The sequence below is a fragment of the Podarcis bocagei genome (genome assembly GCF_964188305.1).
Source record: "Podarcis bocagei genome assembly, chromosome: 3".
NCBI classification, from domain to species: domain Eukaryota; kingdom Metazoa; phylum Chordata; class Lepidosauria; order Squamata; family Lacertidae; genus Podarcis; species Podarcis bocagei.
In genome coordinates this window covers 62,013,532-62,037,893 of record NC_138127.1, presented here as the reverse complement: position 1 = coordinate 62,037,893, position 24,362 = coordinate 62,013,532, and the positions used below count along the sequence as shown (strand labels likewise).

The 24,362-nt window shown below is 42.2% G+C and overlaps 1 protein-coding gene across 6 annotated transcripts in view; it reads right to left on the bottom strand.

Moving 5' to 3' along the window:
- DISC1 (DISC1 scaffold protein) overlaps window positions 1–24,362 on the bottom strand; it is a 162,228-nt gene that overhangs the window by 34,590 nt on the left and 103,276 nt on the right. For all 6 annotated transcript variants that reach the window (XM_081186212.1, XM_081186208.1, XM_081186207.1 and 3 more), the window contains 2 exons: window positions 16,788–16,848; window positions 1,111–1,381 (listed from right to left, as the gene is read on the bottom strand). In XM_081186212.1, coding sequence (XP_081042338.1) covers window positions 1,111–1,381; window positions 16,788–16,848 — 332 coding nt within the window. The remainder of the gene's footprint in view (window positions 1–1,110; window positions 1,382–16,787; window positions 16,849–24,362) is intronic.

Sequence of the window (24,362 nt, the reverse complement as noted above, 5' to 3'; positions counted from 1 at the left end):
CCTACAACTCCCAAGATCCCTAGCTAGCAGGATCAGTAGTCAGGGATGATGGGAATTGTAGTCTCAAAACATCTGGAGGGCCGAGGTTGAGGAAGCCTGTTCTAGGTGAACCTGCCTAATTTGCACTTTTCAAAATGAGAACTTAAACCTAGCCTTCCACACTTCTCCAAGTTTCGAAATGAATTTCTCTTGTCAAGCAAGGTGAACAAATACTACTGGAGAGTAGTATTCATAAAATGTGTAGATTATTAAAAATCACAAACAGATGTCTGTTGTTTTAGGCTAAATTGCATTGCAAAATTGTTTAGAAATATGCATTGAAATGCTGATGGATTTTCATGATGACTTTTTTTAAAAAAAACAAATCACAAATTAATGCAGAAGTATGGAGAACTAAACTTAAGATTGGAAAATTGAGAATGCGGGAAACTGAAACAGACAGTTTTGTCCATCCTACTTTCTTTTTGTATTTCTATTTTTCTTACAGAAATAGGCACTGTGTTTTGGGGGATGAAATCCAGATATGGTTAAGAGATAGGGAGGCTTTATCGCCTCTTCTGTTGCAGTCCCTGAATGGACCTCCAACACCCACAGTTTTCATGGGCCAAAAATGACTTGCATTCACTTCACTGAGAAGTTTCCTCTCCCATACAAAGTGCAGGGGCAGGGTTTCCAATCGGGATCAGGACTGCAGTGGAGGCAAAGAGCTCAAGCCTCCATATTTCCCACCCCAGGATCCCAGCTTGGGGGACTCTGCTGGCTATTTCTGCATTCATTCAAGGAAAATTATCATTGCCATGTGTAGTTTGGGCCCTAAGGACCACTTCTTAACTCCTACACTGAAGCTGCTTCCTATCTTTGGTAAATCTCAACACATGGAACTGGTTACTGGTAAGTAGAATTGTCCCATGCACTGTGATCTTCCATGCAGGAGACTGGTAATGTGCGACACAGTCCCTTTAGGCTTCATCATCAGACTCTAAGCATACATTTCTCTTTACCAGAGCTGCTAACATTTAAGCCCAAGTGAAACTCCTGTCAAAAATGAAAAGAATGACATCAGTGGAAAACAAACTGAAAAGCAAACAGAGCAAAAAACCAACATGATACCTCTTTCAGTTCCCAGTGTGTACTCTGGTGTTTGCTTTGGATAACAGGGCACTGGAGAGTACTCCACTTGGAATCTTGAACTGGAAAGTGTTTTGATTGTTCCCGGTTGGTGCTCAAAGAGGCATCGGCAGTATCCTCTACTTCATCTGTTTGGCTCTCTTCGCCCTCGAAAATACAACCACCACCTTCTTTCAGCTGAAACCCTCGGATCAACAGTTGACAGGCCTCTAAGTCAACTTCCCACACTCTTTCAAGAAGCTGGCTCCCACAGCTGAAATAAAAGCCAGAAAGAAAATAAGAACTTTGTTCGGAGACAAGAGTTCATCTCTTATGTAATGCTTTGGGAATCTCTTGTTTTGTATTTTTACCAAGATAAAATAAAATAATAGTTCTCAAAAACCAGTTTGGCAAATTTCTCTTTTTTCAAAATAGGAACTGATAGATGTCAAGGGGGACCCTGCAATAGGATGATGTTCTCTGATGCTTGTTAGGTTGTGGAGGTTCTGGCTTGTCCTCCAGAATCTACAGCTATCTTAAGAATTCTGTGTCTCATTCATTCACAGTAGCCAATCAAGCTGCACAGTAGTCTAAAATGGCCCAATTCAATTTCTTTCTGCCCACTCAATGGAGGTGGTCCAGTGATACACAGAAGCAGGGGCTTTCACTTCAGTCTTGGGGTATGTATTCAAAGCATGGGCCAGTCCCTGCTTGTATAGAGCTCTATGTGCACTCTGGAGTCCCTCTGTGCACACCGTATCTGCAGGATTAGGCAGTTTTGTGCACAGTTGCGTCTGTGAAAGTACCATAGATTTCTGGCTCCATGGAGTCATTGGACAGCAGACTCAGGAATTAGGGAAGCTTAGAAGTACATGAGATTGCAGCCCAAACTTGCTATTTATAGCATAATTTAATTTCCTCACATTGAACCTGTGATGAACACAAAGTGCTTTAAAACCAAGGAACACAATTATATGTTTCAATCCAACACTTTGTTTAAGCTTTATTTTCTTTTGGGATATGCTGATTATATGGCTTAGTAATTCTCAATTCTTTAGTACAATTCTTTTTCCGATATGAAGCAGATATAAATAAACATATGTCCCCAAGAAGAATTCAGAAGATACTATTTTGGGTTTGCCTGTGTTGAGTAACTATGGTTTAGAAAAAGAACCACTGCATCGCTACTGTGAGTCTGTAAGGCCCTTCATTTAAAGTTGGTATGCAGCTTGAGATCTCCAAATCGCTGACTTACCGTATTTTTCGGACTATTGGACGCACCGGTCCATAGGACGCACCTAGATTGGGGGGGGGAAATAAAGGCAAAAAAAATTTATCCCCCCCCCCAGGCGCGGGGCTGGGGCGGGGAAGCCCGAGCTTCCCCCTCCCCCAGAACGGGACCCAGAGCCATGCTTTGGCATCGCTCTGGGAACTTGCGGGGCTGGGGGAGGAGGAAGCCTTCCGCCAACCTCCAAACCATGTCGGGAGACAGCGGGATGGCGCGCTGCGCCTCTCCCGCTGTCCCCCGAGCTTGTGGGGCTGGCGGTGGGGCTCTCCTGAAGCCGGGAGGTTGTGGGGATGGTGGGGGGGGAGAAGCAGGCTTGCTTCTCCCTCCCCCAGCCTCCCGATCAGGTCGGGGAAAAGCGGGATAGCGGAGCGCCGCCATCCCGCTTTCCCCCGACCTGATCTGGAGGTTGTGGGGCTGGTGGGGGGGAGAAGCAGGCTTGCTTCTCCCTCCCCCAGCCTCCCAATCAGGTCGGGGAAAAGCGGGATAGCGGAGCGCCGCCATCCCGCTTTCCCCCGACCTGATCTGGAGGTTGTGGGGCTGGTGGGGGGGAGAAGCAGGCTTGCTTCTCCCTCCCCCAGCCTCCCGATCAGGTCGGGGAAAAGCGGGATAGCGGAGCGCCGCCATCCCTCTTTCCCCCGACCTGATCTGGAGGTTGTGGGGCTGGTGGGGGGGAGAAGCAGGCTTGCTTCTCCCTCCCCCAGCCTCCCGATCAGGTCGGGGAAAAGCGGGATAGCGGAGCGCCGCCATCCCGCTTTCCCCCGACCTGATCTGGAGGTTGTGGGGATGGTGGGGGGGAGAAGCAGGCTTGCTTCTCCCCCCGCCAGCCTCCAGATCAGGTCGGGGAATAGCGGGGTGGCGGCTCTGCGCCTCCCCGCTGTCCCCAGCTTTTGGGTGCAGGCTGCTGCCCGCAAGCCTTGCGAGCCCGCGGGACATCCCGCCGGGCTTGCAAGACTTGGGATAGCTTCCTGAAGCCTGGAGAGCGAGAGGGGTCGGTGCGCACGGACCCCTCTCGCTCTCCAGGCTTCAGCAAAAGCCTGCATTCGCACCATAGGACGCACACACATTTCCCCTTCATTTTTGGAGGGGAAAAAGTGCGTCCTATAGTGCGAAAAATACGGTAATCCCAGTGGGATCACAGAAATGAGGGCATTATTGAGCAGAGTCCCTTATTAGTTGTCTATATTGTAGCTGATCAATACTTAAATATTTAACTCTGACCCCTTTCTGAAATCCTGGAAGGCTACAGCCAGTCAGCAAAAATAACACTGAGCTAGATAGACCCATGGTCTGATTCAATTCAAGGAAGCTTTTTAGGCTTCTGTGTGAAGTTTTTTGTATAAACTTCCCTTGTAAAATGGCGCATAGTTGCTTAGTTATTTTGACTGATCGGCTAATAACTAAAAGGGGAATCAACTTTTCCAATAGTGAAATGTTATTTGCATCAAACTTTGCTCACTATTATTTGACACGCTGATCCCACTGGTTGATGAAAGTTAATTCACAAGAGCACGTGCGGCTAATAGGGATGCAAGATATGCACAGAAAATCCTGTTTTTATGCATGATGTTGGTGCTGTCTAATCTATTGTACAGGTTTATTCCATTATATGATTTACTTTTAGCAAAATTCTTCCCAGAGCATCTATTTGTCCTGCAATATTCCTTATAGTTTAAATATTTCAAATTTTAAAAATTGAAGTTATATTAGAATGAAAAGCAGTGCATCAAAACACATTTTATTGTGCTTCATAATTGGCTTTGATGATTAGATCTAAATTATACAGCATGCATTCGTCTTAAAAATGGTTTACTTGTCAGAACTTTTAATTGGATTCTTTTATCATCTTGTAAAAAGCTTTGTGATATAAATGTATATGTATATGTGGTATGAAAGTATACAGCAGTGGGGGGAAACAGATTAACCCAGCATATTCTTTAGTATAATGAGATTAATTTTGGGAGTCAAAAAACCCTGCACAATACTATTGTTATAAATGTATTTCATAACGGCTGTACAATTAAATATTGATTTTCGAAGGTATGCCTCAGCATTTCTGGGACAAATTAGTTGATAAAATTGTATGAAACTGGTAAACAAAATGCAACTCTTTAGCTGTGTGTTACTAGTTTTGTGGTTACTATAATCTGCTTTAGTCTGTGGGTCAGTAAAGGCCAGAGATTACACTAAAAGTGTAATAACTGGAAACTTAAAGTAAGTTCAACATTTAACTCCCACTTTCTTTGAGAATTTAACACTAGCATGCTCATGTTACAGTAGCCATCTTCTGACACTTAGAAATTTTTCAAAGAGGAAATTTTATGGACCTTGCTTTTACATAATCTAACTTTTTAAAAATTTAGCTTTCATTTCTCTATTGCATAATTGATTTCCGCGTTCCCTATCCCAAATGTCTACAGTCATTAATATCATACAAGTAGATAAGTATCCAGCCCTATGCATGCTTACGCTTTTTTCTATCATAGAAGTCAATTGGCTGTGAGTCCTGGAAGAGCTGCTCCTAGCATTGCTGGACTATTCCACCTTGCCTGGGAGAGCAGGACCTTGACTGACTCCAGCAACAAAAGCTGAGGCTGCTGAACAGACTCTTGGGTTGAAGTATTGTTTGGGGTACTGTTGGGGGGGTTGGGGGGCTGTTATTTTATATCATTGTTTTTAGATCTTATGATTTGTGTGAAAATCGTTCAGTTATGGTTGTGTACTTTTTGATGTGATTTATTTATTATTTTTGACTACTTTTGTTATATTAATAATAATCTTTATTGCGGTCCAACAACCCATAACATGGATTCAGAATTAAATACAGATTCATACAGACAACCTCCCAGGGAAGGAAGACCGAAGCGTTATTTGTTTAGTCATGGGTATGTTAATCTTTGATTCGTATGACTACTGAAAGAAACTTTGCCACGGCCAATGTGATATCATTGGACTTGTCGTCCAGAAGATATTTGATATAGTAGGCTTCAGATTGACCCGGCCGATTTGCCAATACAGTGGTACCTCGGGTTAAGTACTTAATTCGTTCCAGAGGTCTGTACTTAAACTGAAACTGTTCTTAAACTGAAGCACAGCTTTAGCTAATGGGGCCTCCTGCTGCTGCCACACCGCTGGAGCATGATTTCTGTTCTCATCCTGAAGCAAACTTCTTAACCCGAGGTATTATTTCTGGGCTAGCAGAGTCTGTAACCTGAAGCATATGTAACCCGAGGTATCACTGTAGTGGTTTAATCAATAGTTCCCTAGCTTGATCATAAGATATGCAGGTGTCTGAAACTCGAACCCGTAGTGAATTCCTACTGCTAATGGGCCACAGATAACATGAGATTGAGATCGGAGATCACTATGTGATATGTCCCAGAGCCTTTGCCTCAGAGATTCAAGGGTGGTATCACAGCCCAGATGGTAAATATTATGTAAATATTTGCATGTTCTAAATTGCCTTGAGTATGGTTTTAATTATGGAAAGGCTACATACAAATTAAATAATGATGATGGTGGTGGTGGTGATGAAGCAATAGGAAGTGAGAAATTAAATGGGCTACAATCAGAAACACTCTTGAGAAGGAACACACACACACACACACACACACACACACACACACTACCCAAGGACAGATTTAGGGCTGTGCAAGTGGTGCCCACACTGAGTCAACTCCATTGAAATTAACAAGTATTGCTTCTGCAGAATAACACGCTTTAGAACCAATTCACAAGCAGACATTCTCAAATGTACACATCATTTCTTCTTCTTCTAGAACAAGAAGGAAAGCTTTTGTGCCAAGGAGTGCTTGGCTGATGCATCAGAACAGTTGTTTCATTCAGTCATCATATTGCAGTCCCTTTCTGTGCCTCCATGGCTTATGTGGAGGTTCTCCACTCACTCCATATACACTTCAGTGGAGGGAACAACAAAAGGAAGCTTGACCAGAGCTGCCATTTCCATTAAAGTGAATGGAACCACTAGTGGAGAAACACTTTGCACAGATGGGGGCAACACACTTAGGATCAGTATGAGCCATTTCAACATGTCAACAAAATCTGCTGCTCTCACATGCATGTAAGTAGCAGAATCTGCACACGGATTCAACAAAGCTATTTGAAAACAATGCTTTATTGTAAAAGAAATTGTTTACGTATATTGCTTTGAAAATGTATATTGGTTGTCTGACCATGCCTTCTTCCTTTACTAAATCTTACATATCAACAATTAGTATCTTCAGTTTCACAGCCTAGAATAAACAATTACATCTGCACCCACAGAATACAATGCCTAATTGCTGAAATTTACACTGAACTCTAAAAATAGCATGACAAAATTATTCCTTTCTCTTTCCCTTAAAAGAAGGGGGACACACACCCTGACATCAATATCTTGCTTGAGGGCAGAGCAAACTCCTTGTATTTTATGTGAGAGTACAAATTATGTAACCACTCTTTATACTCTGTAAGGCCGTTTGAGAAAATATAGGGGAAAGAACAATTTTTCTATTGCTGAAAACCAATAATGGATGTTTGATTATGGTTATTAAAAACAACATACCACATAATACTAGGCAATAACAGTCATAAAAAAGCATTTGAGCAAGAGTCAGGGATGGGAATTAGGTTGGGGTTTTATGTATTCTTTTCATCTGCCAGACATTCATTTCATCTAGGACAAAACTTTAATCATGGCCTGTCATTTTCCTATCAATGTTCAATGTCACTGTGTTATAGTTAAATTATCTCCATGGGAAACACAAAATGACAGACTGCTGTAGCTGATTGTTTTTCCTTTGATTTCTTTCTAAGGTGATGAAGATAAGCTTGCAGAGCTGACTTGTCAAAGGAAAGAAATTAACTAATTGACAAGGAAAGCAGCAAGGAGCCTTGTAAGAGCTTACTTTCTAATTGGTTTATTTTAAACACTGTATCTTTTTAAAGGGATATTATCTGGTGTATAATGTACAGAATTTGTTGCACATAGAGCTATTCTAATGCTCCCATATCTAGTATAAGAAGTGCAAGGAAGACCTGCAACAAAATGTTGCAGAATGGAATGTTCCTGTTCAGAGTTCTGGCCACCCAGTGCATCATGCCCTTTTACAGGATATTCCATGCAACTCTCCCACCCCATTTTCTGCTCCCTCACAGATAGTTACTGTTCTGTGGCTGCTAAGCATTGTTGTGCTTCTGAAACTTTGGAACTCTCTCAAATCTGCTGATTTCTCCCTCTTGCATGTGGACCGTACAGTTTTGGCTACATAAGAATAGTCACTGCGAGAAAGAGTTTTCCATTAGCATAAAGCACGGTGAGATGATCTCTAGCCTGTGGGCCTAACTAGGCAGGGCGTGGGTCCCAATTTAGCTCTTGGGACTGTTTCCCCCCACACCACACCCATGTGCCTCACACCTGACATCAGGACACAGTCACAAAGACACTGATGGGAGCTTAAAGTGAGCTCCCAGTTGTTCTTTGGATCACTGATGGCACCAATCAGCTGAAAGTGAACCACACTAGGATCGGCTGCACTGGGGAGTTCCCCGTTGGTGTGCCTTCTAAGAGGCTTTCTGCATTCACCAATTAGCTGACTGGGGATTACAGTAAGTCCCTTTGAAGTCCCTTTGCAGGTGTAGTTTGCATTCAAACTATACCTGCAAGTGGACATTTTTTGTTTCCAGAAAACTTGCTGATTTGCAAAGGAAAAATGTAGGCATGGTTTGAATCCAAAGTACATCTTCAAAGGGACTTGGTGTAACCACCAATCAACAGTTAGAGCAAACCCCTCTGAAGTTATCACCTGATATTATAATAATGTCCTGCCCACCTCTCTAAATTGACACGTGAAGAGTAAGGGAGGTAAGGCTCTGGCCTGCCAGATTCAGTTTCCTGCTTCTGATGTGTGGGATTCTTTTCCCTCTCCACAAAACACTGTACAGCAAATAATTTTGCAACAGGGTTGTAAGAGATGGGATTTTTTGTTACATAAGGTTAGCACGAGATCATTTTCACAGCTTTGTTTTGCTATACAGTCATACCTTGGCTCTCAAAGGTAGTCCATTCAGGAAGTCTATTCAACTTCCGAAAACGTTCGAAAACCAAAGCGCGGCTTCCAATTGGCTGCAGGAGCTTCCTGCGCTCAAGCGGAAGCTGCGTTGGACATTCGACTTCCAAAGAATGTTCGAAAACCGGAGCACTTACTTCTGGGTTTTGGGAGCCAAAGCATACGAGTACCAGGCATTCGAGAACCAAGGCACGACTGTAGTTCCTCTGACAAGCTCAAAAAGTTCAAGTATGTATCATTTAATTCCTGGGATGAAGGTGTGCAGAATACCATCAGTGCATAGTGTTGCAGTGTGCTGCGTTGATACGCCCTGGCTTTTCATACTCTGCAAAGCCCAGCTACGCCTGGAGTCCAGAAGCCATCTGCCCAGCAGCCATATTATTTGCTAAAGTTAATGCAGTGATAGCTGAAACAGTTCCAACAGCCCTTAGCTTGGAACCAAGCCCAGGCACCCTACAATTCCTTGACTGGGTGCAGCTGAATACAGTTGGCCCTTCAACTTTGTGCAAATTACCCTTCAGCATTTTGCAGCAGCAGCATGCCTCACTCATGCATCCTGTGTATTGCTGGATACTGCTGCATTCCCTAAAAATGTGCCCTTTCACCCAGAACTATGTGTTACGAATTTGGTATATCTCATGCAAGAAGGGGAAATGACAGGTGCCACTCTGCAGCACTTTGAATCTTCGCAATGACATAAGGGAGAAAAAACATACAGTGGTACCTCGGTTTACGAACTTAATCTGTTCTGGAAGTCCGTTCTTAAACCAAAACTGTTCTTAAACCGAGGCACGCTTTCCCTAATGAGGCCTCCCACCACCGGTGCCCTTCCATCATTCAGATTCCAATATTAGAGCGAGGTCAAGTTCTCAAACTGGGACACTACTTCCAGTTTTGCAGAGTTCATAAACCGAATCATTCATAAACAGGACTGTTCTTAAACCGAGGTACCACTGTACTTGGGTTTCACAAATGAGAATAAATTCACATCCCAAAGCATTATGTCTTAAGCAATCAGTATTTCTTGGGAGATCAAAAACCAAAGATAAAAGAGAACAAAGCTCAACTCAGTAGCCTGAATAAAGCTAACCTTGGACCAATTTTAAATAATACAAAGTTAAACAAAAACTGGGGTGTTGTGCATTGCTACTTCATAAATTTCAAAGGGCACTGTCAAGGACAATAAGTCCAAAAAACTGACTTCTTATATTGATTTTAAAAAACCTGCATCATTGCCAAGAATGTATAAGCTGTATAGATTTTCTAGCTCTGATATGCTTTCCCGTGCTCTTTCTTTATTTTTCAAAGAATCAATGATGCCAGCGTAGTAGTCATGAATTTCTAACACTGGAAGAACTAAATTCATTAATAAACAAAACAAGAGGCTTGCAGTCTTTTGCTCCACCCTGCAAAGTCTTCTGGGTTGGGCAGTAACTATAGGAGTTAGAGAGAGGTGGCCCCATCCACCTACCATTCTAAGAGGCAAGAGCAGAGTGTCAAAAGATTGTTGTAGATCTCACAATGTCTGGAAGACTCTCAAGTTCAGTCTAGCCTGTCCTTCTATTAACCTGTGTACCTGAAACTCGGCACAAAGGTCAGGCACCCCCAGTAGCCTCAGAATGAAAGGTTAAGGTCACACCTGACCTCCCAAATGAAAACTAAGTACCTAAAAATATTGAAAGACTGCATTAGCCAGGCTGAAGCTACCCCATTGTTGGTAGAAGTTTCCAAAAGCATGGAGGTTATTGGCAAAGGTAGTCCTTGACGTTGAGGCCAAAGGTAATTAGATGGCCCTATCCACTTCTATCTGCTAAGGTTCTGTCAGCTCCTGATGCACTCAAGACTAGATCTCTGCAGGCCAGTGGGGGCCCCAGGTTTGAGGAAACCAGAGCAAGATGCCCTCAGGGAGCCTCATGTCACATTCAGGATGGTAGAATTAGGAGGATCCCTTTTTCTTTCTTTCCCTGCCCCCCAAACAAAATAAATTGTTCCCTGTTGGTAACAGACCCTTTACTTTCTCATGCATGTTGTCAGTGTACTGCCTCCAGTTTGCTTATTGTCTTCTAAAAAAGGTTTTAAGAAAGGTTAGAAAAAGGATGGGCCTCTTCTCCACCATCTGCTCAGTCAATCCCTTCCTCCTTATCAGGTAGTGGCAGCCCCCACAACATCTGAAGAGTCCACTCCTTTGGTTCTCAGAGCACTTCTGGGCCCATGTCAGGTTGGAGCCACTCTGGGGAATGAAAGATGGTGGACACAAAGGGAGTTGGACGTGAGGACCCCAGAACTGCACCTGGCAGTCTGGCCCTAGTAGTCCCCCTTCTGCTGCCTCGTTCACCAGCAGCAGCATGTTTTTCCAGGAATATGATATCCAGGCTTGCCATGATAGAGTTTTATACTCATTCCATTACTTGAACTGACTGGGATGATTAACCACATGTACTATGTGTGACGTAAGTGGCATACCCAAACAGCAACCTCTTGCAAAAATCACTTCTATAGATGTCAAGAACAGATAAAGCTGGTTGGGGGCCTGGGTACAGTTCCCAAAACAAGGTGCTCTTCCCCAGAACAGGAATGCATGAAAAAGAACTATTTGTGTAAGACCAAAATTGGGAATAAAATGGGGCTTTACTAGTGAATAAGGCGCACTGCAATCTTTGCTGGTAACGTTCCATGTAGTTCAAAAGAGACAAAGAGTTGCAGAAACTGCTTGCAAAAAAGGAGGGTAGCCAAACTGGGGGTCTCCTGGGTTAATCAGATTTATTTCAAACTAATTAAATTAACTGTGGCTCCTTAAAGAATCCAAGTAATACAGGGAACCACCATATGCTGGCTATTTCAATGGCCCACTACTATCAACTCTAACAGAGTTCTCTTGGGGCTAAGGCAGATGTCTCTTCTGATTCCGCTACCTAGGAACCATTAACAAGGGATGTCGGACTGTCAAATGTGACGTCTCGTAAGTTTCAACTGCTCAACCATTTAGCCATGGCCCCTTTAATCATTTAGAGAAATACAAGATTAAGTAAAGGATACCATGTAACCGAAATGAGTGCTCATTTCATAAATCTGAATGTAAGCTCTCTTGAAAAAAATTACACCCCTTATGCCTTACACACACCATCTTGTTTCAAAATTCAACACTGTTGCCACATGCTCATGAACTGACAAGTGCACTTGTTAAATTAAACAAAGATGAAGTTGAATAGAAATAATGAAGACAAATAGTGAGGAATCAGTTAAAGGGGGTGGGGGTGGTATTCATTTTCAAAGCTCCAGGGTACTGTATCACTGTCAGTCTTTAGCAGCAATGCAAATGTATATCACAGCATTGGAGCGTATTAAACCCCGTATTCATTTATACTCCCACTTTCCAAATTCTAAAACAGAATAAACAAGTAAGCCTCCTTTGTGCATTGTCAATAGTTATCATCCTTCAAAGAATGGCATCCCCCTAAATAATTGTAAGATTTCTATCTGGGAATTAAGAAGAGCGACTAAATGTGCCCCGCTCCCTCCTCTGCCTGCTTTCTCTCTTTGAGATTTGGAGTACAGCGTAATCACATTAAATTCTTCAGCTCAAAAAAAGAAGTGATATTTATGGTGACTGACACAAATAAAAAAATAGTTTGGAGCCTGAGGCAACTGTGATAAGGGATTTTGGACGAATCACCATGTGGCCTGTGAGATATAATAGAATGCTATTACAGAATATAGAGTGGATACTGATCTCTCTGTGGTATGTAATATTCTTGTTGCTGTCTTCGAGTTAGGAATGGCTTGGACGCAACTATTATTAATTATCATCATCATCATCTTTGAATTTACACCTCCCTGTCCTAAATGTTATTGAGGGTAGCATTTAATTCGTCTTGCAACAATTAAAATGGAGTGGTATAAGGCAGTGTTCCCCAACCTTGGGCCTCCAGCTGTTTTTGGACTACAACTCCCATCATCCCTCGCTAGCAAGACCAGTGGTCAAGGATGATGGGAATTGTAGTCCAAAAACAGCTGGAGGCCCAAGGTTGGGGAACACTGGTGTAAGGGACTGGGAAGACACTGACGGGTACTGGAGTTTGACTCGGGAAAGGGGCCCAGTGATTTGTGGGGACCTGTACAACCAGAAAGCAAGAGTCAGATGCCGGGAAAGCTTAAGAACTGGAGGATAGAGCATAGGACGGCTTGACAGAAGAGGCCGGTCAGGCAAGTGAAGGGCCAGGTGCTTCCCCACCCTCTCCTGCACCAATGTCTCCCAAAAGCTGGAGGAAATTGAAGAGGAAAGAGGTTGGGACTTCCGGGTTGGCGCCATCGCCGAATGGCGGACTCCCTCCGAGCTCCGGAGGGAGTCTGCTCGGCAGGGGCTGGGTCCTACCGCGCCGGCGACGCGGGGACCCTTAAAAACCACGGGCACGGAGCCCGTGGACATGGTGACTCGGCTGGCACCGATAGCGCCCTCCCGACCCGTGAAGGAGCCTTTTTAAAGGCTTCCGATCGGGTGCCGGGGAGTGGCATGGTGCTGTGAGTCCTCCGCTTCCCCTGCCGAGCGCAGCCGCATGCCATTCGACGGAGAGCGCTGGCTTCTTCCATTGGAAATTCGGACTTTTAACAACAACCCGTGAGTAATTGGGAAACCGGGTACAAAAGGAGAAAAAAAGAATTTTTTTCGGATTCGGCACAAGCGGGGGCGATCTAAAAAGGAAGTCAGTCCCCCCCCCCTGATTGTAAACATGCTAAAACAAGGACTGGGTAACCAAGATCGATCCAGAAGTTTACTGCTGACAAAAATTATAAATTCCACGATGGGAAACTACAAGAATTGTGCTGGAGGAGAAGAGTGGAGGGTGAGAGGGAAAAGGCAACCCCCCCTGGGAACCGGGGCGATTCGTAGAACCTGGCGAAGAGAGACGGAGAATTCGACAGCTGTCAAAGTAGCTGTCAAATCTTGAGAATATAAAGAGGACTTTGTTATAAGTATTTTGCTGGTTAATTCTGTTACAATTTGATATAATATGGATACAAACTGTCGGGGGGGGGAAGAAACAACTATTTGACTTTTGGATTAGAGGATACAAAGTTACTGCAATCCCCCTAGAGGGGTTTCGGGACATTACAAGTGGTCGTATGTGGAAAATTACTCTGGGATGTGTACAGGTCTTATCCTCTGGGAAAGCTGCAAAACTGAAACAGTATTTTGTCTACAGAGGTGTTTACATTAAAAGGAGACAATAGAATTTTCTATTGAAGAAAGGAAGGGACTGGACGCAAGTTTTTGTTCCTGAATAACAAACCTCTGTAGAGATACCAGATCTCGGAATAAGAACGTTTTAGCAGCTGAACAAGACAAGAAACCTGAGAAAGTAAGGAATAAAAAGAACAAAGGACCAACTATGACACTGAAAGAACAATGGGAGGAGCAACAAAGACCAAGGAAACTAAAGGCCTCTATTAGACTGGATTTTTGAAGTTAAACATCATTAAAACAAACAAATTAAAAGAAAACCAGCAAGGTGGAATGGGAAAAATTTGGCTATGGACTTGAGATCTCCAGGCTAACAACATACAGACTGATGGACATGGGGAATTCAAACCGGGGAAGGGAGGGGGAATCTTGGAATCCAAAGGCTATGTAACCAACTTTTTGAATCTTCTTATATCTTTTGTCTTCTATTTCTTTATATAACTTTTGTATTTTGATTTAACATATTTTAAAAAAAAGGGGGGGAACTCGTGGAAGGAAATTGGGGCAGATCTTGGGGGAAAAATCTTTTTACTTTCTCTGTTAAAGATGAGGAGTGATGGTAAGATTGTATAAATTTTGGTTAATGGGTTAAGCATATTGGTTTTAAATTGGGAATGAGAGCTTGTGGAACCAACTTAAGGAAAGGGGAATACAGTCGGGAGGGGAAGGAGGGAGTCCTAGAAAGAAGGTTATGAAAGTAAGGATTTAAACTTCTCTTTCTTTTTCTTTCTTTCTCTATCTTTTCCATCTTTCTTATTCTGTTATTATTGGAAATTTTAATAAATATGATTATAAAAAAAAGAAGAGGAAAGAGGTTGAATGGTCATGTCTCACGTATGATCTAGTTGAGATTCCTCCATTTCTAGAGGTTGGACTAGATGACCCTCAGTGTGATTTAGATGACAGGACACCATGCTACTAAACATAAATCAATATTAGGGAGCTTGCTGCCTTCCAAATGTTGCTGGCTTACAACTCCCATCATCCCTGACCACCGTTTTGCTGGATGAGGGTGATGGGAGGGTCAGGACTTGCATGGTGACTTTCCTATAAAGACACATGTTTCATTACAGAGTCTAGGCCCTTCGAAACTATATACTGTAGCATCTGAAGAACTTTTTAGAAATCATAAATACTTAGATTATCCTGTTATAAGAGTAACACAACACCAAGCAATAAGCCTTTTAAGAGGCAACCAAAGCCTTGAGGGAAACACCAGAGCTCTTCAAAGCTGGAAGATTAAACATTAATCTCAGCAACGGCTCAGGAGGGGGGAATAAGCAAATGTTCTGAATAAGGATTAACATAACAATGACATTGTTTTCTTACTTTCTATTTTTGGATCAGGAATAAAAAGACGAGAATTCTTCACGATCTCCAGAGTTCTTCATAATCAAACAGGGAATTACTTAATGATATGATACAACCAATGAGCCATGGCTAAGTTTATCTGAAATATGCCATGTGCAAGATCAATAGGAGGATTTTCTGCCACCGGATGTTATGTGGATACTCATTCACAAGGAATAGAGCAGGCATTTTTCAACCTTCTGCTAGTGTGACATTGGAAGGAGAGCCCTTCCACATCAAGGCTGACGCTGTCTTAAAAGGGAAAACAGGCAATATCAGATGGCATGCCCAGCTCCACCCACCTGCCACAGGCCTTATCAATGTAGATGGAGAGGCAAATGCACTGTTTAGAGGCAAAGGCTGCATCAGTGCCAGAAGAGTGAAATACACATGTATGTAGACTGGTGCTGTGAACCAAAAGTGTTCCCCCATGCCTATTCCTTTTCTTAACCAGCATAATGTCACTCAAGCTGACAAGGATGTTTTGGTGTGGTCTCAAATGGAGATTCAATAACTCCAGAAGCTTGCTGTCTCTGCTTCCAGGATGCTATGAATCAGAACAATTTCCACACAGTTCCCCGCCCCCCTCTCATTTCACCTCAACACTGAAGCAATCTACATTTGTTTCTCTGGTCATGTGTGTGAAAAGCCTCGCAGCCCTGAAGTCCCATTCTACCTGTGACATAGTCCACATTTCTGAATAATTAAAACAATCCTCAAGCCTCCCTGATGTAAATTAATGTACAGTGAAAACTGAAGAAAAGCAGACAAAAGGGAAAAGTAGAGAGCAAAAACAGCTGGTTGGCTTGCAGTATTCTTTAAGCTTCTGATAGGAAGGGCAAGCTCACAAGTCCAGACTCATTTCAAAAGGCTACCATTTTAGGTGCATAGTACACAATCTTTCATGGGACGTGGGTGGCGCTGTGGGTTAAACCACAGAGCCTAGGACTTGCCGATCAGAAGGTCGGCGGTTTGAATCCCCGCGACGGGGTAAGCTCCTGTTGCTCGGTCTCTGCTCCTGCCAACCTAGCAGTTCGAAAGCACATCAAAAAGTGCAAGTAGATAAATAGGTACCACTCTGACAGGAAGGTAAACAGCGTTTCCGTGTGCAGCTCTGGTTCGCCAGAAGCGGCTTAGTCATGCTGGCCACATGACCCGGAAGCTGTACGCTGGCTCCCTCGGCCAATAAAGCAGGATGAGCGCCACAACCCTAGAGTCAGTCATGACTGGACCTAATGGTCAGGGGTCCCTTTACCTTTACACAATCTTTACTTCACAGAGAAAGGGTTTGTGGTTTCCGTATAAGCCAGCCAAAATATATGGTTTTAATTTATTGTTTCTGCATTACTGTTGTAAACCTCTCTGATTTTTTTAAAATGAACAGCAATATAAAAATATTTTTAGAAATATATAAATAAATCCCCCCACTGAGACTGGCCTCACATTTTATAGAACACTACACTGAAATATCTTGAGACTTTTGACCTTTCAACCCATTTTTTGAAAACCAAGTTTCATATTTCTCATATTTTAAAAAGAGACCATTAACTAAACAAAGTTACAATAATTAGACATGTTATCCCAAAAAGCCTTCTAAAGTCCAAACCAGTCCTTTGAATTATAGTGGTGGGGCTAGGGGAGTAGACAGAATAGTCATCAGAGATATTGTACAGCATAAAGTAACAAATTAAAAATGATATATTTTCTAAATATTTTAAAGATCCCATCCTTCCTTTACCTTTGCAGTTTTTCCTCCAGCACTTCCGTGTACCTGAGAATATCTTCCTTCAACTTCTTCTCTATAAGACAAAAACAAAGTTTGTGTCATTTGGGGGGGGCAGTATTTTATAGCAATTATTTTGAAGAGAGAATTTTGCTTATTTTTGCTTCATAGAAAAGCAAAAGTTTAATTGGGCTTTTTTCCTTTTGAATTACAACCATGAATCTGAAATTAAACAAATCTATTTTACTTAATAAAGCTCATATATATATATATATATGTAAAGGTAAAGGTACCCCTGCCCGTATGGGCCAGTCTTGACAGACTCTAGGGTTGTGCGCCCATCTCACTTAAGAGGCCGGGGGCCAGCGCTGTCCGGAGACACTTCCGGGTCACGTGGCCAGCATGACAAAGCTGCATCTGGAGAGCCAGTGCAGCACACGGAAACGCCGTTTACCTTCCCGCCAGTAAGCGGTCCCTATTTATCTACTTGCACCCGGGGGTGCTTTTGAACTACTAGGTTGGCAGGCGCTGGGACCGAGCAACGGGAGCGCACCCCGCCGCGGGGATTCAAACCACCGACCTTTCGATCGGCAAGCCCTAGGCGCTGAGGCTTTTACCCACAGCGCCACCCGCGTCCCATATATATATATATATATATATATATATATATATATATATATAAATAGGCAGCTGCTGGACACTATGGGTGAAAACAGAGAAAGGAAAGGGAAAGGTACTGTTCACAGAGAGAAGTACTCAAGCCAAGATGTTTCTTCACTTTTAAATGCTTATCTACTAGGATGGCCCATTTACTGAGTATTATCTTTCAAATGGGATGAAACCTACTTCAGTAGCCCAGGCTATCACAATCTTTATTAGAACTAAAACACTCCAGAGATCTTATTTATCTGCATAACATCCCTTAGCATCTTAGAAGTTGTTATATAAACTAGAGAAGTAACCATATTCATCTTTTGCAGCAACAATAACACAAGTCTTGTGGCACTTTAAAGATGAAGAAATTTATTGTTATAGATCGGGGGGGGGTCCCCCTAAACCCTAGGAATGAATAAATACTAGGATTTTTATTAATCAGGATATGGATTAAAGCACAAACTGCAGAACCAGGCATGGAATTCCTGGACTGGCTTAAGCAAACCGGCCTGGCTGGGTGAACAGCAAACCAGTTCACATGACAAAAGGTGTTGATGGGCCATTGGGAAGTGAGATGTTACCAATGTGATGGGGTGTATGTTTGAGGGGACAGGAAAAGGGCTTTCTGGGAAGAATAAGTTGGAAGAAGGGGAGAGATCCATCTTGCAAGAGCCTGGCTGCAGGCAGCTTACAGTGCTGCCTCTTGGAATGCCTATGCTATAAGATCTGGACTCCCTACATGCAGACCGAAGGTGTAAATAGGTGAATAAACCCTATTTCTTAAAGCACGACAGTCTCCACTGGGTCTTCCATTCTCCAAAAGGACACAAACCCTGTGTGTGTGTGTGTGTGTGTGTGTGTGTGTGTGTGTGCCTGGGACCCCATGGGCTCTTGCCACTGCTCAGCAGAGAGGGGGACAGGCACCCGGCTGTTGTAACATTATTATGGGGCTACAGCCCACTTCAACAGATGCTTGTTACCTTAGTTGCAGGTATGCATACACGTGGCTGTAGGCAGAATTGTTATAGAGGGAAGTGGGAGGGAGATGAAAAGAGAAAAGTAAATAATGCAATAATTACACAGTAAGCAGAAGGGGAGGCTGGTGCTCCAGAAGGAGTGAACCATGCTGACCTCATCCACTCAACCCTTCCCTTCTCGCACCCAGTAACCAACCCACCCACTGGGAGGCTAGTGTAATGGCCCCATCCTACTAGGTAAGCCTCTTCTGTACTAACTTCCCTTCTGCGCTATCCTTGTACTTTGACTCACATGATATTTCAATAGAATCCCTTCTAAAGTTCAAATTTAGCAGTAAAAGAAGAAATTCAACTACCCCTATGATATAGAAGAACTAAAAATACATTGGCAGAAGAGTTGTATTTGTTCACATTTAAAAATCAGTCTCTATCTCTCTTGCTCTGAAGATCGGTGTGCTTTTTAAAGTCGATTTTAATTAAAAAGTAAGACACAGAGGAAATAAACCAGTTCTACAATGCACATACGGTACCACCTCCTCATATGAAGAGAGAGAGCCAAAATTACACCCTAGCTGTCCAAGTTACAATTCTGACATTCCCCTCCACTAGACCTCAAATACCTCCTGGTATTAGAATTTCTGAAACAGGACTGTAGACCGATTCACACACAGGCCAAGAGTGGGGCATGTACACACCCTCCCCATTCACACATTAATATGAGCTGGCTTCCCTTATGATGTACCTCCACCCACTTTTCATGGCATTTACACAAACGACCCTAGTTACAATCAAGATTATCTACAAGGTGTGGAAGGGGCACAACTCCAAGACTTGGTCCCACAGCCAACTTGTGTACTGCCTTTACACCTGAGGCAGACAACCTCCACAGATCAGCATGGGAGAGATGGCAAGAATATAATCACATCCTTGAATCACAGCGCATTCTAGAACAAAAGTAAAAACCAATTTGCCAACCTCTAGTGATGTGTCAGTTGCAAACACTTTCACTTAAACATGTGATAAGTTCTTTCCTAATAGGAAGCTTTGATGCTCCCACTTTTAGTGCTCTTCAACCTGTTCCCATCTTTACATGGCCTTGGAACATGACACATTCCGACTCAGGCTTTCTCTCTTCCCCCCTGACATAAAACGTCAATAGAGATTAATAATTGGAGGGGAAGGTGGGGAATCTGTTTCACACTTACTTTGTTTCCAACTAATACTGCAATGTATTATGTTACATGAATGATAAACCCTAGTTCCAATTTCTCCTGCTGTGCTAGCTAGATTTTAATTGGATATTATCTGATACAGTAATTCTCACTTTTCACAGTTGTGTCCTATTCCCTACATACAATTTTACAATGCCCTTGAAGATATAGCTTAATAAATCAGCAATGCTCAATGACAAAAAAAAAAAGTAACGGATAAGCAATCGCCACTAGTTAAAAGTAGGTCAGCTATAAACTCCCTGGGAAACACTGTTAGGACATACACACATCTCCATCAAACATTTTAACTAGTTTAAAAGGATTAAGAACATCATACAATTCTCTCTGCTCACGGGGAATATGTGCTCCTCCCTTGATTTCCAGTATATATAGCTGGGCACTTTCATTTAAAGGCCCTTCAAAATCCCAATAGTTCTACTTTCCTGCCAACAAATTGAAGGGAGAGAAAAACGCCATGAAAAGTATCTGGATTTTTCTCACCTTTGGACTATAGTCAAGCTATTGATCTGAAGGTTTAATTTAATGCAAATCAATAGCTGTAGCAGAGGGAAAAGAAAGTACTAGAGTGCAAACTTCCTTAATCTAGCCAAAAAAGAATGATATAAAGCTGGAAGGAGTTAGCTTAGGGGAAACTATGTGACTGCATTCTGTAAACATGTCAAAGGTTGTTTTTTTCAAATACAAGCAATGTCAATTTCTTTTTGTCTCTCTCTCTCTGTGGGTTTGTGTGTTCAGCTCTTATTGTTACTGAAGGGAGTTGCCCATATAAATACTATAAATATTGATGGAAGAAGAAAACAAAAGCATTTGATGAAATAAAAAATAGGGTTTCCCCATGGAATCATAAATTGGGGCAGGGGTAGCGAGGAATATGTACATTTGCTTTTGTTATTTCTCCCATCACATTTATTTGCGTTGCCATAATAGGGAAAGTCCTTAGCATCCAGGGATACCATGGAATAATATTGCAAGACAAAAGGTCACGGATAATTTGCATACTTTCATTGTGCATAAATACAAATGTATGCATGATGTGCCTTTAGCAGTGACTTTTATAGTATTCATTTTTCTGGAAGCAACTCTGCAATATTGAGAGCAGCTTCAGATGTGTGGAAAGAAAGACAGCCGGCTGAGTACAAACAGTCTTCAGGTGGTGGCACTTGATCATCTTGTCCACTAGGGAAATTATCCTTCAAATGAGATGGATAAGTACTACTAGCTTGATCTGGAAGAAGCCACAAATAGGGCTGGCCAAACTTATTTATCTATCGAGTTCATGTTTACAATCTGAACTGGCTGGCATGATCAAACTCTCCACCCCCACCCCCAGATCTTTAAAGGTGTGGCACAGCTGTAATGGTCCAGGCTGGATTTCAGCCCCATTCAGTTGTGCACTGAAGTCCTGTCATGCACTTTAAAACACGCTAGCCAAAAATCTCAATATCATCTGTGAAAAAAATTCTTGATTAAGCTTCAAGAATTATTTCTTCCCCAGTCTGATGTCAAAAGACCACAAAATGCAGGTAGCCTGTATACTAGCAAAAACAAACAAGGTAAGTATCAGAGCTGTACTGAACCCACATGAATAGTCATCACCAAAGCAGTGTTAGTTTCATTAATACAACTCATCTGCACTAATAATAATAATAATAATAATAAATTTTATTTATACCCCGCCCTCCCCAGCCAAGGCCGGGCTCAGAGCGGCTTACAAGCAATAATAAAAACAAGTTGAATGATTACAACTTAAAAACAAAATTAAAATACAACATTAAAATATTGAAACATTAAAATATTAAAATGTAGCCTCATCGCAGGAGAAGGAAAAGAAAAAAGAAAGAGAGGGAGGGAGGGAATCAAATTGGCTCCAAGCCAAAGGCCAGGCGGAACAACTCTGTCTTACAGGCCCTGCAGAAAGAAATCAGATCCTGCAGGGCCCTGGTCTCATGAGGCAGAGCGTTCCACCAGGCCGGAGCCAGAGTTGAAAAGGTTTACTCCACATGCTATGGAATTAGCAGATTCATATGCATCCACTATGTGCCTTGTGGCATCCCACACAAGCAGAAGAACATCAAAAGCTGCTGGATCAAACCAGAAGTCTGTTCTGACCTGGATGGGGAAGACTCCAGCTGGTTGACGGAGTCCTCAGTTCCCCCACTCCCATGGCCACTTTGACAAATGACTCAAAAGGTCTTAAAAATATCCCGGTCATAACTGCCATGTTATCTTGGGTTATCCCAGTCTTGATCATGCTAGTACTTTGTTTCTAGTGTCAACTGATATGGATAAGCTCTCCTGTTCAAAAACGCACCTGAGTCATTCCCAAGTTCCCTACATTTCCCTCCATGCAATTCAGTCCATGGCATACCTAAAACAGGTAGCTCAAGCCAACGCAGATGTTACTGATCAGGGATGTCCAACCTATGGCCCTTCAGGTGTTATTGGACTGTGGTTCCCATCAGTCCCATCGAGCATGGTCAATAGACTGGGATGATGGGCGTTGCAACCCATTTGGAGGGCCACAGGTTAGCGACACTCTTTTTGTAATCAACTGTTCTATAATAGTATTAAATAGCATTAAGAACATAATGTAGCTTGGATCAGGTGAATGTTCCATCTGCTCCAGCATCCTGTTCTCACAGTGGTCAATCAGAAGCCTATGGGAAGTGCAAAACCAGGACCTGAGTGCAATAGCACTCTTCCCACATGTGTCTCCTAGCAACTGGCACTCAACATGGTTATCATGGAGAGCATCAATTCAAACAAAACAAGGTAATTAGGTGTGTGAATGAGAAGCGCATGCTCAGACACATCGTTCTTTGACGTTTCTTCTGCAATTGCTGCCACTACCAAAGACACATCCTGCTTTTCTTCTTAAAGAGTGATTTGCCTCTTCAGCTACCATAACTGAAATGGTATCTGAAGAAGTGTGCATGCACATGAAAGCTTAAACTTAGTTGGTCTCTAAGGTGCTACTGGACATTTTTTTATTTATTTGAAATGCTCATTAGTTAACCAATGACAGATTTTTCATGCGATACCTGCAAGCCTATTTTGCATGTGTTTTCAAGGCACCCGTTGCTGCACCAGCTGTGTCTGCAGAACAAGTGTGGCACCTCAGTACCATTTTGCCTTAAATCTTGAATTATGCCATTAGACATGAATGACTGAACAACAATCTTTCTGTTAAATACAAACCACAGTAAAATATCCCCTCCAGAAATTCATTCTAATGAGAAAGTCAAGTGGCAGAGTCCCATGCCAAATTCTTCTTCCCTCTTGAAATTTGTAATACTGTTCATTGGGCTGGCTACTCTTGTTTATGCATTTGGGGAGATCCCAGGAGCCCAAAGACGTCTATTCATCCAATAAAACAACATGCAATTTTGTGCAGCAATTCATCCAGAAGATCTTAATTCATTACAAAGGCATGTCAGGAATGCCAATGCTTTGTGAAGCAAACCAATCTCTCCTTGATTTTCAGATCCTAGCTTCTCAAGCAGATATTGAAGGTGACTTGTGTAAATACGACGTGTATAATTGTATTATTTATACTGTATCTGGTTTTATTTATATTTTGAAATGTTTAGGTCAGCTTGTTTTTTAACATCAGATTTTACCAGTATTTTAATGTGTGTTTTATGTAAACATCTTAGAAGCTTTGATGATTAAGCAATATGCAACTCCTGTTAAATAAATAAATAGAACAGGGGTAATATTGTCACTTTCAAGAAACTGATAATGGCAAGATCGTCACTGTCAACTGGCAGATGAAACTGACACATACTTGTCCTTGCCCAAGAACAACAAATGGTGACAAAAACACTGTCCCTTGGGCTTGTTTAAAACAAGGAACGAGGAGCAAAGTCTCTGAAACAGATAGGTTTGAATGCTAAAGACTAGAAATAATATGAATCACAAAATAAAGCATATTTAAAAAGAAGTAAAGAAAAGGCCATTACTACTAGTTATTGGGATGGGGTAAGAAATCCTTGAAGTAACATCAAACAAGTACTGAAGTTATGGGGAGAGGCAGTCCGGGAGAGCAATAACCGGTAACTTTTGTGATGGCCACCTTAGCTACCATTTTGAGAAGGGAAGGTGCTATCTGTGGGTGTTATTAAAGGCACTAAAGGCACTCTACTTTCCCCCCCAGAAATCTCAGTACTTCATCTACCACAGATGTTCATGGTCCTCAACTATAATGAGTTGTTTAATTATTTATTCTTTAAAATTCTTATATCCTGGCTTCCAGCCTAAAATGTCCCCAAGGCGGCTGAGAACAAAAAATGAAAGCATAAAAGGACTATGAAAACGGTGCAACAACTACCAACCAGAGCTGGATAAAGGCATTGAAAATAACATGTGTTAAAACTCCATTTAGCTATTACAATTTTTCCAAAAAGATCCAACAAACAAAATTGCATTATTATTTTATGCTTGTTATTTACACCATTTTTATACTGCTTAACATATTTAAAAATACCTTTAAGTGGTGTACAGAAAACTGAAGCAACAACAGACAACTTAATATTACAAAAATATAAATCAATATAAATGCATTTTTCCTTCTGACACACCCTCCCTCTCAGTCTGCAGGTTCTCACCCATGGTCTATGCAAACTGTCAGCTCATCTGCAAAAGCTTCACAACAAGAAGAGTTCCTGGAAGCAGTGGACATTACCCTAGTCTCTCACTTGAGACTTGCTTTTTACAGGCCCAAAGTG